At 66.0% G+C, this 14,360-nt stretch overlaps 2 protein-coding genes across 6 annotated transcripts; both read right to left on the bottom strand.

The window, feature by feature from the left end:
* Positions 1–56: 56 nt before the first annotated feature.
* NPDC1 (neural proliferation, differentiation and control 1) lies at positions 57–5,901 on the bottom strand. 2 transcript variants are annotated; one of them, XM_045803744.2, is made up of 9 exons: positions 5,597–5,901; positions 2,850–2,996; positions 1,608–1,742; positions 1,307–1,492; positions 1,167–1,233; positions 1,006–1,090; positions 848–927; positions 550–646; positions 57–449 (listed from the first exon to the last, which is right to left on the bottom strand). In XM_045803744.2, exons 1-9 carry the CDS (start codon positions 5,706–5,708, stop codon positions 381–383), a joined length of 978 nt encoding a protein of 325 aa, XP_045659700.2. In that variant the 5' UTR covers positions 5,709–5,901; the 3' UTR covers positions 57–380. The 2 variants fall into 2 exon arrangements, with proteins under 2 accessions (XP_045659700.2, XP_045659702.2); XM_045803746.2 differs by having other exon boundaries at positions 1,319–1,492; positions 5,597–5,898.
* Positions 5,902–7,412: 1,511 nt separating this feature from the next.
* On the bottom strand, positions 7,413–12,905 carry ENTPD2 (ectonucleoside triphosphate diphosphohydrolase 2). Of its 4 annotated transcripts, XM_087869174.1 has the most exons (10): positions 12,681–12,905; positions 11,918–11,973; positions 11,221–11,363; positions 10,560–10,710; positions 10,239–10,398; positions 9,926–10,153; positions 9,197–9,451; positions 8,993–9,112; positions 8,113–8,247; positions 7,413–8,032 (listed from the first exon to the last, which is right to left on the bottom strand). In XM_087869174.1, exons 1-10 carry the CDS (start codon positions 12,795–12,797, stop codon positions 7,829–7,831), a joined length of 1,569 nt encoding a protein of 522 aa, XP_087725300.1. In that variant the 5' UTR covers positions 12,798–12,905; the 3' UTR covers positions 7,413–7,828. The 4 variants fall into 4 exon arrangements, with proteins under 4 accessions (XP_087725300.1, XP_045659698.2, XP_087725301.1 ...); XM_045803742.2 differs by lacking the exon at positions 11,918–11,973 and having other exon boundaries at positions 11,221–11,338; positions 12,681–12,903; XM_087869175.1 differs by lacking the exon at positions 12,681–12,905 and having other exon boundaries at positions 10,610–10,710; positions 11,918–12,663.
* Between the last annotated feature and the right edge of the window lie 1,455 nt (positions 12,906–14,360).

Genomic DNA, 14,360 nt, shown 5'->3' with positions numbered 1-14,360 from the left:
CACAGGGTCCATCCACCACAGCCCCAGATGGTGGGATGGAGGTCAATACACCAAGATGATGGGTCTGAAATGTATTTTAATTGGTTTTGTTTCCAGGATTCCTCATCCATGCCTGGTCTCAGGGTTCTCCCTAGCCCCTCATTTCGGGGTTCAGACTCAAGAGGACAGGTGCAAGAAGAAAGAGAAGGTCCCTGGCAGAAGGGGGTTGAGTCTCCTCAATAAGGGGTTCCCGCCCCCACCCCACCACCACCCCCGTGCCCGGGCCCAGCCACAAGCACGCCCACTGTCAGAACACGGTCTCTTTAATGGGAAACGCTGAGCCCTGCCCCTCCCCACCCGTGGGCCATGCAGTCCGGGAGAAGGGAGCGGCAGCCTTCAGGTCACTGCGGCAGGGGCACGGACAGCGAGGAGTGGTCGAACAGCGGGTTCCGGACCTCCATCTCTCCGGTCTGTGAAGGCCGGTGTCAGGCAGGCGGGGGATGAGGGCGCACGGGGGAGTCCCCACCCCACTCCCACCGCCCGGCCCTGGGCTCCTGCCGCAGGACTCACCGGGGCCAGGCCTGGGCACTCATACACCGTGAAATCACCGTCCTCGTTCTCCTCGTCTGAGGACAACGACTCCAGCTCCTTGGGCGGCTCTTTATGCCTGGGTAGGGGCAGGATCGCTAGGTCCTCCCACACCCTCCGGGGGCCCGTGGTTCTGACTGCGGGGGGGGGGGGGAGAGAGGGGGCTCGGCGGACCTCGGCCCAGAGCCGGGGAGCGGGGGCTGGGCAGGCCGAGCACGGGGCAGGGTGCCCGGGGTGCAGTGGCCAGTGTGGGCGTGGGCGGACTGGGGGGGCCTCTCACCGCTCCAGGCACCGCATCTGCTGCCTCTGGTGCTGGTAGTGGTACATCTCGGCGCTGTGCGCCAGCCTCTGGTCGCCGGGCTGCGCGGGGAGAAGGCAGGGGGGGTCAGGCCTCGGCGGCGAGGGCCGGAGGGGCGGGGCCGGGGCGGGGCCACGCACCGAGATCCCAGGCGTCGCGGGGGAGCCCGGCGCCTGCGGGGCCGCGTAGTCGGCCTTCTGGGTCAGGCGGATGTCTCGCTGCAGCCTGCGGGGAGTGGAGCCTGAGACCCGCGGAGTCGCCGCCCGCCGTCCCCCGTCCGCCTGGCCCGCCCCGAGCTCACCTGCACCAGCAGAGAGCCGCCACGGCGAGGGCGGCCGCGCCGGCTACCGAGCACGCCACGACGAGCACTGCGGGGAGGGGGCGCGGTGAGGGCGGCCTTTCGGGCGGGACCCTGTCTCCTGCCCACCGAGACCTACGGACCTACAGACCTACCGAGGGCGAGTCCGTCACCGCGCCCGCCCCGGGGCTCCAAGGGGGCCACGTGCACCGGCACAGACGACACAGGGGAGCCCAAGGTGGTGTGGGGCGTGGGTGCAGGGGCTCCCCGAGTGGAGGGGGGGCTCAGGTCAGGGCCCTGGCGGCGCTGTGAGAGCCCCAGGGTGGCTGCTGCAGAGAGAAGGCAGGTTAGAACACTAGGACCAGCCTGGGGTCAAAAGCGGTGGGGAGCCGGGGAGCCGGGGAGCCCCTCCCCCCCCGGGGGGGGGAATGGGCTGGGTCTCACCGGGCTCCAGCTGCCGCTGTCCCCCTTCAGGCTGGGGCTGGGCCGTGAACATGGAGTGCCGAGGCTCCTGCTGGGCCAGCTCCTGGGCCAGGAAGTCAATCTCATCTTCCAGTCTGGGCCCGGGCAGGCTCTCCCCTGGAGAGGGCGAGGGGCTATCAGGTGGAGAGGCCCCCAGCCCTGCCCTGGCAACAGCAGCTGCTGGTGACCCTCCAGAGGATCTGAGGTCCATCCAGGAGCCAGACTCCCCACCCAAGGCCTCCTCCTCCCTCCAGGCTCCTCACAGGCATGGCTGGTGGCCAGAGGACCCGGTACCAGCCTGCAACCCCTGGCCATCCTGGGCTGACTTGGTGACAGCTGAAGACAGTCCATGTGAGCAGCAGCTTTCCCAGGAAAGTAGGGGTGGGGGGCAACGGAGTGGAGGTGTCAGGGGAATGCGTAAAGGCCAGAAGGAAAAGGGAAGGGGTGCCCCTCACCCTACCTGTTGCCCATGCATCACTCCACCCCTTCTCTCCCAAGACAGGAAGGAGAGGGGATAGGCCCCATTCTGTCCCCCCCACCCCCACTAGTTAATCAGTAGGAACTGAGAGCAGCTGTCGGGATGGGGCTGGTGGCTGGGCCCCCCTTGTCTCTGCCACAGGCCCCACAGTCCAGACAGAGGCTCCCAAGAGACACTCTGCAGAGCAGGGAAAGAGCAGAGCGCCTGCCACCTTCTAAAGCAGGCCTGTCCATCTCATTCCCCGGTCCCCCTCACTGCCAGGAATGTGCTCCTCCTCCAGGAAGGTCCTCCTGCCCCAGCTGACTTCAGCACCCCCAGCATCCCTCTGTAATGCCCCATCACACCTGAAGTCATTCAGCATCTGGCTGGCTGTCCAGACATTCTGGGCTCAGATCGCCGGGTGAGGCACACGGATTGCACAGGAAGAGTGAGCCATGGAGAAAGAGGCCACACAGGGCAGGGGGCCCAGGTAGCCCGGGGTGGGGGGATGGGGAACTCTGACTCCTTCCCTCCTGGGATCACCCCAGCATTTCACACTGGACACCCCTTGCCGTGGCAGGGGCTAACTGCCCCACACCTCGGCCCGCTGCCAGGCTCTGGGCTGCTGCTCTTCGGAAAAATCCCCAGGCCACTGGGAGACATACACGTCTCCGGCACCCAAGGAAGCTCAGGGGACCCAGGAGCGGAGGCTGAGTGGCAAATGTATCAGGGCAGCAGAGGGGGAAGCACATCCTTCTCTCCCGTACCCACGGGCCGGTGCATCCTGGGCACACAGAGCCCTTGTTGGTCTTCCTGGAAGGGCTGAAGGCAGGGCCCACAGACATGCGCGCCTGGGGGGCACCGTGCCCGCCTCTTCAGGGCGCAGTCCAGGCTCCCAGGACAGGCAGCTGCATCTAGGAAGGAAGCAGAAGCCAAAGTCGGATCACCGCCCTGCTCAGCTCAGCCCCAGTACAGAGGCGGTCCTGCCCTGGCCACCCCTCCCCCACAGAGCTGACCCAGTCTGGCCTGGCTCCGGCCATTGTTCTGGGCAGGCCCTTCCTCTCAACAGCCAGAGATCAGGGCCAGGAAGACAAGCAGTCCGGACACTTATCAGAACTCCCCTGCCCCACCCACTCCCTAGAGTCCACGTTCCAGGCCTCAGCCAGCCCTGGGCGGAAGCTGTCCCTCACTGTCTGGGCGGTACCAGCTCTCCTGGCCAGGGCCGTGCAGCCCTGTAGGTCCTGCCTCCCGTCTCAACATGCCCCGAGCAAGCCCCGGACCCTCCAACCAGACTGGGAGCCCTAGAAGGTGGGGCCCAAGTCTCACCCACCTCTCCCACCACCTCAGGGCTGCCCTGCAAGTCCCATCATGTCATCCCACAGCCCTACAGAGAGCCGGAAGATGGCACAGAACAAGGAAAGACAGTCACTCCCCCCGTGTCTGATCTCTGGCTTGTCTCCAGAGCAGAGAAGCTGCTGGGCTGGGGAGACCTAGAATGGGGTCAGCAATTTTGCTTGAAATACAAAAGCCAGGCCAGGGTCACTCCCACCGGGTCACTCATACTGCCAGGGACTGGGGAGTCCCTGGGACTTTGGGCCCAAACTGTCGTGTCCTGTATAGATGGCCAATGGGTCCCATCCTGATGCTGGGGGATGGAAAGCAGTGGCCCTTTATGCCTCAGTTTCCCTTCTGGGATACAGAAGGTGAGTTGCCTCAAAGCTAGGGAATGCCCTGAGGCCTGGGACACTGGCCCCCATTACAGGGCAGCAGAGTCAGAGGACCCAGGAAGATACCCAGCAGGACTGTCAGTCCTGGCTGGGGAGTCTGGGATGGGGTGTCTCTGGAGGACCAGGATTATTCCTCTCGGCCTAGCCCCCACCCCACACTGCAGGAGGGCCACTGGGGCCCAAGGTTCATGGGGGATCAGGGAGTGCTGGCTCTGTCCTTCTCCGGACCTTGGCTGGCCTGACTCGGTTTCCTTGGTAACCTGACACTCCCAGCCTTCTGTCTGTAGGCAGGAAGTTCCAGCAGCCCTTGCAGCCAGCAGGCGGACTGCCATCCAATGGACCCCATCCTGTACTACCTGGATCAGGCACCAGTATCAGAGAGCTGGCCTGGGGCGTGGGCTAGTTAAACGTTAAGCATGGGCCAGCACATCAGTCTGAACCCCACCCACCAGCTGGGGTGCCTGGGGAGTTAGGCAGTCCTGTTCCAGGTGCTGAGAACCCAGAATGCGCAGGCCAAGGGTAGAGGCCTGAGTACTAAGTTGGTTCCAGGGTCTGGGTTCCAGAGGCCTCCCTACACTCCCAAGCCCCCAGCCTAGAAAGACAGGGCTGCTGCCTGGCTAACCATGGGAAAGTCCCCACTCCAGCCTCGGGGTGCAGGGAGAGATCCCAGGAACAGCGGCAGCTGGAGAGTGGCTGGCACCACACCCAGCATCTGGGAGCCTTCGCGGCACCGGCCCACCCCAGGGGCTTGGCACAGAGGCCACGCTCCATTTCCTCAGGAGGCCCCACCCTGCATGCCCCAGAGCCAGGTTCTCCGCAGGCAGCCTCCATTATCCTTGGTCAGCCGTGCTCTCGCCTCCTGTTCAGGGGTGCTATGTACAGGAGGAGGCCTGCCCTGGTATGGCCTCTTGGGGCCATACAGAGCCACAAGGCCCAGGCTGGCATTCCAGCTGTGCCACCTACCAGTCACTTAACTTCTTTGTACCTCAGTTTTCTCATCTGTAAAACGGGCTAAGAATAGCACCCCTCCTATGTTGCTGCCAGAAGTAAAGGAATGTATGAGCACAGTCTCCCGGTTCAGCCCTGGGGTGGGGGTGCGTTTTGGATCCTAGGTTCCTGCAGACTTGCTGGCCTGGAGCCTCGGTGCCCATCTGGGAAGCAGGGCGGGTCTCCCAGAACCCTGGAGTCCTCAAGGTCTGCCCCTAGCGCATATGAGGGCCCTCGAGGGCAGCGCCTCCTGCCCCCCGCTGAAGCCGGAACAAGCCGCTAAGCCTGGGACTGTTCAGACTCCCCCACGGCTGCAAAACAAGGTTCGTGCCCAACACCACCTGAGGCATGGGGACAGGCAGACCGGCACTGCGACCCCGACCCCAGGACAGACACCAGCAGCAGGGCCGGCAGGCACCCAGGGCCAGGCCGGTACCCGCGGAGCCCAAGAAGCTCACACCCAGAGACGCGCCCAGAACGGATTCCCAGCGGCGGGCCCACCCGGAGAGAACGCTCCTCGGACACAGACACAGACAGAACAAGCCCACGGATCAGAGACAAAGACAAGACGCGCGTGAACTTCAGCTTCGCCGCCAGGAACCCAGGAGAAGCCCCATCCGGCGGAGCCCTTCGGTGGCCGCGGCGCCGCGCCCTCCGGGCCAGGCCTGTTTACCCCATCCCGGGCGAGGCGGGGCCTGCGGCCCGGGCTAGGGCGGCGGCGGGGAGGGTGACGGCGCCGCGCAGCCCGGCGATCCCGGGCCCGGGGCGCCCCGCGGCCTGCGCCGGCCGCACTCGCTCACCCGGGCGGCCGGCGGAGGCACCGTGCAGGGCCGCGCCGAGGACGAGGCCGGAGAGCAGCAGCCGCAACAGCCGCAGGTGTCGCGGGGAGGGCGGAGGGACGGGTGTCGCCATCCTTCAGCGCCGCCGCCGGGGCAGCATGGCACCGCGCGGCCCGGGGCTCGGCGCGGGCTGCGGGCGCCGCGTCGGGGAGGCGGCGGAGGAGGAGGGGGGGCGGAGGCGGAGGAGGAAAGGAGGCGGCGGCGGCGCTGACGCTGCGGCAAAGGATCCGGGATCCAGGCGCGGCGGCGGAGGCTCTTGGGGAGTGCGCCTGCGCGCTCCACCTGAGGGGGCGGGACGGCGCCTCCAGGTTGCGCCCCCTCCCCCTTCCTCGGGCTCTGATTCCACCTCCTTGCTCCAGGCCTCGGGGTCCCTCGACTTCTGCGGCCTCTGCAGCCGGGGACCTTCTCTGTTCTCTCCATACCCGCCTAGGCCTGGGGTGGGCTTCCCCGGGATACCCTCCCCTCGGGTCCCCTCTCTCGCCAATTCCCATCCAACCCCCAACCTCCACCCCGCGGGAGCAGGGGCCTGCCTGGGGCCTGGAGCGCGAGCCCCAGGAACGCCGGGACACCAGGCACGCACAGATGGAAAGGTGGGTCCAAAGTCGCCCCTGGGTCCTCAGAGACACATGATCAAAGCAAACACACGCCCAGAGGGAGGCCGGCTGGTGACCGCTGTGGTTGGAAGGGGGCGGCTGCTCTCAGTGAGGCCACCAGGGGGCAAGAGTGACCTGGAGCGGCTGATGAGGGCCAGCTGGGAGCTGTCCACGGTCCGTAGGTGACAGCCGTTAGCTCCCCGAGGCCTCCCGACAAGGAGCAGCTATGGGTGCACCCCCACACTGCACCTGTTGCCCCAGAGAGCACGCCACCCACCCCACCTGGGGAACTTCCCTCTGACTCACCTCACTGAGAGAACAGGGGGAGCCCCCCACACCCAATGCTTCCCCTCAGCCCTTTGTGCCTCAGAGCTCCAGAGAGCTGGCTGCCTCCAGGGTTGTAAAGGGCTGGAAACCCCCAAACCCCGCAGAAGGTGGGGGTGCGTGAGCAGGACAAGCTCCGTGGTTCTCCCCGCAGGCCACTGACCGGACAGCAATAGTGTCTGCGCTCACTGTCGAGAAAGTGACAGTGCCTGGGGGGCAGGGAGACGCGGCCAAAACCATGCCTTCCCACGCTGGATGAAACAGTGCTTCCAGCAGGGGCTGCGGGAGCCGCAGGTGGGGGGAGCTGTGTCCCCGCGGGACGGCTCCCGGGCTGTACAGCCAGGCTCCTCTCAGTGTGCTTCTCTCTGAGCAGTGGGGCCCTGCACCCCCCTGTCCTCATTCCAACGTCCCCCAGCACCCCTTCCTGTCGAGGCCCCCGTCCCCACGTCCCCCAGCACCCCTTCCTGTCGAGGCCCCCGTCCCCCGGTCCCTTCCAGCTCTGAGTGCTCTAGGCAGCTGCCTCGCCCACTACCTCCCCCTTCCACCACCTCCAGCTCCCCACCCTGACCCCCAGGCCAAGTCTAGGCCAGGGCTCTGCCTCCGGTCTTGCGGACTCGGATCTGGAGGTGCTGTGGGGGCCCTGCTGGCCACGTCACCCTCAAGGGCCTCGGGGGCTCTCTGCAGGCCCAGCCGCCAGCCGGGGAGCAGGACCCTCATGGCTGTGTCTGGGCCCAGAGAAGAAGGAAGCAGGAGGAGCCCGGGCCCCCCTTGGGACTAGCAGTGGGTCTTCCCGGCCAACACAGCTGTGCGGAGGGAGGGCAGCGGCCGCAAGGAGGTCCCACCCCACCAACATTCTCTCCAGTGCTCTAGAAAGAAGACTTTATTACACAATTTTCACAAGTAGGCGCTGCACTCTCACCCTGTGGGCTCCGACTGTCCCCCTCACACAGACCCAGACCCCGGAGGGTGGGGGTGCTCCCGGGGTCCTAGGTCCACTCCCTGCACACCCTGCCCTGAAGTCCCCGGCCGAGGGCTGCGGGGTGTCTGACTCCCCCACCCCCAGGGAGAGGAGGAGGAGCGGGAGGCCTTGAAGGCTGGAGGGTGCTGGAGCGGGCAGGCACGGCTGGACTCGGTCCCCGCCTCGCAGCCCGGCCCCCGTGGGCGTGCGCGCCAGCGTCCCCGTCTGGGTCTGGGCAGCGTGGCGGGGACACGGGGTGGGGTGAGGGCCGGGTGGGGGTGCGGGGAGACGCGGCGGCGGCGCGCCCCCAGCTCGCCGCTAGATGGCGCTCGACGGCTTGGCCGAGCGCGCCTGGCGCAGCAGCAGCAGGAGAGCGGCCAGGAGCATGGCGGCGAAGAGCAGGACCAGGACGAGCCAGGCGCCGAGGTCTGTGCCCTTGCGCAGCGCCGGCGGCTCGGCGGGGATCAGGTTGGTCAGGTTCAGCATGTAGCCGAGCGCCCAGCCGACCGCGGTGTCCCCGGCCTGCGGGCGAGGGGCACGGCCTCAGCCTCCGCGCAGCCCGGGAGCCCCGCCCCTCCGCGCCCCGGAGCTCCGGCTCCCACCTTCTTCTGGAAGGTCACCCCTCCGAAGGCGCGCTCGTGGAAGCCGTAGCCGCGGCTCAGCAGCTGCTGCACGAACATGGCCCCCGCGCAGTAATCGGGCAGGCGGGCCCGCTCCCCCGGGGCCCGAGCCTGCAGCTGGGACGCACGGGGGAGACTGTTGGGAGACTGCTGGGCCAGTGGCCACCTGGACATCTTGCACCACGAGCAGGGGTGGCCGGCGGTGTGCTGCACGCGTGCACCCCCACACACACCCACGGGCAATGAGGGGCCAAATGGGCCACCCCTGGCCGGACGGTTCCCTCCAGGACCAAGTGTGACTTTGGGATGGCAGCAGGCTACCCCCGCTTTGGCGGTGGGCCTCGAGGGGACAGCGGGGACGACCACCCAGGGAGCAGCACGCTGGCAGCAACCTTAGTGCGAGGTCAGGGGCCCAGGAGAAGCACCAGGCCTCAGCATGGACTTTGGTCTCGCCCTTTGCCCCCCACTTCCCACCCCGTCCATGTCTGCCTGAGAGTAGACACAGAGAAGACAGGATGGGGCCTCTGTCACCACCAGAGCCTGGAGACACTGTGTTTCTCCTGAGGTTTGGCAGGCACCCCACGCTCCACCTGTGCAAACACCACTTCCTTTACTTGGCACGCGTCTGACTAGTGGCAGAAGCCAGGAACCTGGAAGTTGTCTTCGAACCCTGGCTCCCCTACCGCTAAGCCCTGCCAGTCCTACCCGCTACAGCCATTCCCCACCCCACTTCACTCCATGTGCCCTGCTACCACAGGGCCTTTGCTATGCCCTCTGTCCTCCAGATCTTGGTCAGGGAGGCCCGATGCTGGCTGGCTGGGCCCTCTGGCGCAGCCCTGGAGGAGCGGGGAGGAGGCCTCACCTCACTCCACGTCTGGTTGCAGACCGTGGCCACCGCTGCCTCCAGCTGCTGCAAGGTTGCCACAGGCAGCCCCATCGCCGTCCTCAGGAAGTCCATGGTATAGAAGAAGGCAGAGAAGGCCTGCGAGGGGTACAGTCACACTGAGAGCAGACCCCACATGCCACCGGGCACCGGCCGGCCCACGCCCCCATCCCCTGGACTCACGATGAAGTTCCCAGCCACAGGGGGCTGGAAGATGCCATTAAAGGAACATCGAGAGAAGCGGCAGGAGGAGAAATTGAAGAGTCCCATGATGAGGCTACGGCAGAGGGCAGGGTCGCTAGTCCCGGACAAGCTGACCCTGGTGCTGCTGTTGAAGGCCTGGGGCCGCTGGGCCGCAGTGCATGGAGACTCATACACATCCCCAAGCAGTACTTGGTTGGAATAGCCCCTCGGCCAGCAAGGGTGGAAGCCATGGGTCTGGGGGGAGTGCAAGGGTGCAGTAGGCATCACCCCTACGCCAAGCACCACCTGCCGTCCCCAGCCCAGGGCTTCGGAGAGCCTCCCCAGACGACCTGCCTTATGAAACTCCCATAAGTCCCACTTGGGTAACATTGAGTCTGTGCTCAGGAGTAATCCATGGCTCCCCATTGTCTGCCGGACAAAACCCACCCCCCTGGCCAGGCACTCCAAGGCCTTTGGAGACCCGACCCTGGCCCTCCCTTCTCCCCAGCCAGGCACTCACCAGACCCACCCCCACCACCTGGCTTTTGCGCATGCAAGATCCCTCTGCATCTGTCCTGCTAGCCGATTAAAGCCCAGCTTTGGGTCCTGCTACCTAGAGGAGTCCCCTCAGTCCAGGCTGTGCTCTGCACCCTTGGCTCCCATCTCTTCTCACCCCCCTCCTTCCAGGAGGGCACAGTGGTGCAGGTGGGCCGGGGGCTCATGGGGCACCTGCAGTGCACCAGCCAGCAGCCTCCGGAGGACCTGGTCACGGCCATAGCAGAGGAAGCTGTGCGTGTAGACGCGGTAGTGCCGGCCATAGAGCCGAAGCTGGACCTCATTGGCTGGATCCTCAGCTGGGCTGGCTGTCTCGAAGGTGATCTGGGTGGAGGCGCCCCCCAGGTCCATGGCCCCCAGCGTCCCCTTCCTTGGCCAGAACCACCGGCCCACCCAGCCATACTGTGGGGAGTGGAGGTTGAGGTCAGCCAGTGGGTGGGTCCCACGCCCCCCGCCCCCAGCTCATTGGGCTGGCCATCAGGCCCACCTTGATGAAGTTCTCCAGCAGGTAGTTGGTGGTCACCCAACCAAACACCCCCTCGTCCTGGCCCGAGAGGATGTGGGCACCACGGAAGTCAAAGGGATACTGGGTCAGCGTCTGGGTCACAGCTGCGAGCACATTGGCCGAGGCCTCTGGACTGGTCAGGCTGTAACACAGGGAGAATTCTGAAGGGCATCCTCCCCAAGTAGCCAAGATCCCGCTGCTGGGGTGCCCCGTGTCTGCCCAGAGCCGCTGCTGGGGATGTGCAGGCCCACCCTGCGCTGAGGCTGTCGTGGCGATGAGGAAGGTCGGGGCGGGCACACTCACTTGAGCAGACGCATGCCCGCTGTGGCTCCCAGGTACAGGGGCGTGCTCACGTGTCTCTCTTTGGGCACCTCCTGAAGCGCCTGATCCAAGCACTCAGCAAGACTCTGGCCGGCCCTGGACGGGTTGTCTGCATAGCTGGAGATGCCTCCTCCTAGAGGGAGACAGGGAAATGGGCCCAGGCGCGATAGGCAGCCCCTATCGTGAGCCATGGGCCAGGAGGATTGGGGACCTTGGGCCACCCAACCAGGTGGCAGCTTAGACACGCCTTCCCAGCTCCAGCTCTCAGAGACAAAGGGGCCCACCTGCCTGGGGGCCACTCAGTCTCTCAGGCCGCTGCCTGTCCATGGGTGTGCACACAGGTGCCAGGATAAAGCACTAGGCATTGTCAGTCTGGCCTTGCCTCCTCAGGGGCCTGCCTGGGTGTGCCAGTCTTGGGCCACGCAAGGCCCAACCTCCCAGTCACCACCTGGGGCTTACTTTCTAGAATGAACTGCCCCTAGCCTCTCTTTTAGAGGCTCCTGCAGCTCCTTCCTGGAGCAGGCCCCAGCCATCGAACAAAGGAGGCATCAAGACTCTGGGGGCTGAGGCCAGAGAGGGCGCCTGAGGCCCTACAATGAGTGGGTGTCCAGACCAGGGGTGCCTAGCGCTCAGGGGACCTTACCGTGCACATCACAGGAGCTGTGCTGGCCCACAATGCCTGTGTCATTCTCCTTGTCCGCGAGCCACTTGTAGATGAACATGGATGTGTGGGAAGAGCCAGCATCCAGGACAATGCCGTACTGGGAATGGGGGTGAGGGTGGGGTCTGCCATGGAGGTGGGGTCTGAGGCCATGCCCTTTGGCTCCCCCAGCTCTGTACCCTACCCCACCCCGTGGCAAGGTTGGAACCTTCAGAACAAAGTACTGGGGCTCGGGTGGCAGGGACAACCACAGAGACACAGCTTGGTTGGGGAGAGAATGGGGGCAGGCAAGGGGAGATGGCCTGGAGCCTCTTCTCTTCTGACTGCAGGAACCTTCCTAGCAAGGGCAAGCTGAGGGGCTCTGTCAGGGTCAGAGGAGTCCTGGGATCACCCTTGGAACCTTGCCCTGGGAACATGAGGTCCCCAGGTTCCAAAAAAGGAGAAACCCAGCTGCAGGAACCCCCTCCACCCACTCTTTCTTCCTCTTCTCTGTCCCCACCTCTCCGACCTCAGCCCAACCTCAGGATCTGGAAGCGTGCCTGAAGACACCCCCTCCCTGAGCCTCGAAGCCAGTACCAGCAAGAGCTGGGTCCTGCCCAGCTGAGAAGAGTGCGTGGGCCTCCTTGCAATCACAAGGGCTACCTCCCAAGGGCCCGGATTCCCACAGTGAGAACCTCACTGGAGAACATGTCCTCTTGAGCCCAGAGAGGGGCCAGTCCAGTCCTCTTCCGCAACCTGGGAACAGCAGCATCAGCACACTAATCCTATTCCGACACCCTGGACCCGGACCCGGACCCGGACCCAGCCCCAGCCCCACCTAGTCCTTGCTCTTGGCTACAGAGCACCCACCCCTGTGACCTCCCATCCTGGGCCCCCAGGGCTTGCAGCACCCACAGACCCACACCAACCGCTCTTGCACAAGTCCAAAAAAGGGTCAAGGGAGTCGGCGGGACTCCTGGAGACTGGTGCGAGATCTGGCTTTGTCCACCCAAACTCCTTTAGAACCAGCCGGGCCTGCCCTGCCAGGCGCCCCTCCAGAGCAGCCTCCCGCCCCCCTCCCCCCCGCACCCCGCACTGTCAGGGCCTCCCGGTAGGTGGGGAGGGTTCCCTAGGCTCCAGCGCCTGTGGCTGAACCTGGAGCAGATGCGTCCCTAGGGGCCGCATGGGGCTAGGAGCCACGGGCCCAGCCGCAGCCTGGGGCGTCCGGGGGCTGCATCTGGGGAGCGGAGAGACAGCTCCCTGGCCGCGCCCGTGACAGGCTCCACCGCGGAGGCGGCGAGCGGGGAGTTCCCAGGACTCCACCCCGCCGGGCCGGGAGCGCAGCGCGGCGCGGGTGGGGGGTCCCGGGCTGCCACAAGGGCGCAGCCTGGCGCTGCTCAGGTCCGAGTCTCCCGGCGGGGGCCCGCTGCTCCGCGGACGGCGCCGGCTGCCCGGGCGCGCACCTTGAGGGCAGGCAGCTCCCGGACGTCGCGGGTGGGGACGCACAGCAGCAGAAGCCCGGCGAGGCCCGCCGCGGCCAGCAGCGACGGCGGCAGCAGCGACAGCACCTTCCCAGCCATGGGCGGGCGCGCGGGCGGACGAGGCGTTGTCCGAGGGGCTGCAGGGAGCGGGAGGCCGAGGGCCCGGGGCCGGGGGGTAGGAGCCCGGGGCGGGGCGCGAACGGGCACAGTCCGCGACTGGCCACGCCCACTGGCGGGTCAGGACCGCCCACGGCTGGCCGCCCGTCCACCGCCCGCCAGCGCAGGTGAGAGAAGTTGCAGCTGAATCACCGCACCGCGCCTCCCAGCGCCCACCCTCCTCCTTCCGGTCCGCCCAGTCCTAAAGATTCACCACTCGGACGGGTCCCCGGGCCCCTAGCGCAGGCTACCAGGATCTGCCTGGCGGCACTCGCGGCTTCCACGCGGCCGGACCTAGAAAGCTCCCAGCCCTCTCCCTCTCCAGGCGAGTCTGTGGGCTTGTAGGCAGAAGGCTGGGCATGGAAGGGTGGGCAGGGCTGGTTCCTAGGCAGCCTTGTTCAGAGGCTCGGGCAGCTGGAGTGGCCGGCTTTTCCCTGGCCTGGTCCTGAAAGAAGGAGGCATCCCTAGCGACAGGAACCACATGGGTTCCCGACAGGGTCCCTGCCCCACCCTCAGAACAGTGAAGGGCCAGCGTGTCAGTGGTGCTGACCCAGCCCGGAGCTGCATGGCAGGTAGGAGCAAGCATACAGTCAGGCTTTGCAGACGCCAATGACCCCGGGGGGGCCTGCCCTTCAAGGTGCGGGGGGGCGGGGGGGGGCTCAAAGCTGAGCAGCCAAACAGCATGAAGCCAGACCTACCTCACCCAGTCCTAGTCCCAAGGTGACAGGTGAGGACACAGGTAGACAAAGGGGCAAGATGGTCACAGTCACACCAAGGTGAGAAGGGAAAACCCAAGATTGTGTGGACCAGGTCCTGCCTCCTGGCTCAGGGCCTGGCCCATCCCTGATGCCCCCTTCACCTGGCGAGGAGTGTACCCAAAAGCCTGGACTGGGGAGGCAGGAGGGGAGGGGAGCAGGCGGAGGGTCCTCTGTGCACAAGGCTAGGAGATAAGGGACATCTCCCAGACCTAGTCGTCCGCTCACAGGCCCCTGGATGCTGGCTGGGGTAGTTCTCAGCCAGCCCTAGACCTCAGCTCTGCCTTAATCCCGTGAAATGTCTGACCTCTATGCTTCCACTCCCCACGCACCCAGTGTGCCAGCCTGGCCAAGCATCACCCCTTTCCCTGGCCAGGGGCCATCCCCATGTCGTGCCCTGGGCAAAATAGGAATTCCAGCACCAAGAATCCCAGGGACTTGGCAAGACCACCCGGGAGCGCCGGTGCCTGGGGGCAGGGAGGTGGGGAGCCAGAGGGTGGCCTTTGATGGGGGCAGGGTCTGGGCAGCACCCTGGCTGGTTGGAGCCAGCAGGGACAATTGGGCTGGGATGCTGCCCAGCCTGAGGGTCTGCTGTCACAGGCCCAGCAAAGGAGCCTTTCTTTCAGCTCCAGACCCCAACAACAGAAAGGGTGGGAGTCCCGGAGACGGCTGGGCCTCCTCACAGGCCTATCTGGCTGGGCCCCAGCGAGTCTCTGGGTGTGGCTAGCTCCAGGCTCCCAGCCAGTTCCGC

The sequence above is a fragment of the Ursus americanus genome, chromosome 18 (assembly GCF_024610735.1).
Source record: "Ursus americanus isolate L20-20 chromosome 18, mUrsAme1.1.p, whole genome shotgun sequence".
Lineage (NCBI taxonomy): Eukaryota > Metazoa > Chordata > Mammalia > Carnivora > Ursidae > Ursus > Ursus americanus.
This window is presented reverse-complemented; position numbering and strand designations above follow the sequence as displayed.

Coding starts and splice junctions, on each gene's coding strand:
- NPDC1 (XM_045803744.2), bottom strand. CDS start 5,708: ATGGCGACACCCGTCCCTCCGCCCTCCCCGCGACACCTGCGGCTGTTG. Junction 1,234..1,306: donor CGCCCTCGGTAGGTCTGTAG/GTCCGTAGGTCT, acceptor CCCTCCCCGCAG/TGCTCGTCGTGGCGTGCTCG. Junction 928..1,005: donor CCGCGACGCCTGGGATCTCG/GTGCGTGGCCCC, acceptor CTCCCCGCGCAG/CCCGGCGACCAGAGGCTGGC.
- ENTPD2 (XM_087869174.1), bottom strand. CDS start 12,797: ATGGCTGGGAAGGTGCTGTCGCTGCTGCCGCCGTCGCTGCTGGCCGCG. Junction 10,399..10,559: donor GCGGGCATGCGTCTGCTCAA/GTGAGTGTGCCC, acceptor CCTGTGTTACAG/CCTGACCAGTCCAGAGGCCT. Junction 8,033..8,112: donor GGGTGACCTTCCAGAAGAAG/GTGGGAGCCGGA, acceptor CCTCGCCCGCAG/GCCGGGGACACCGCGGTCGG.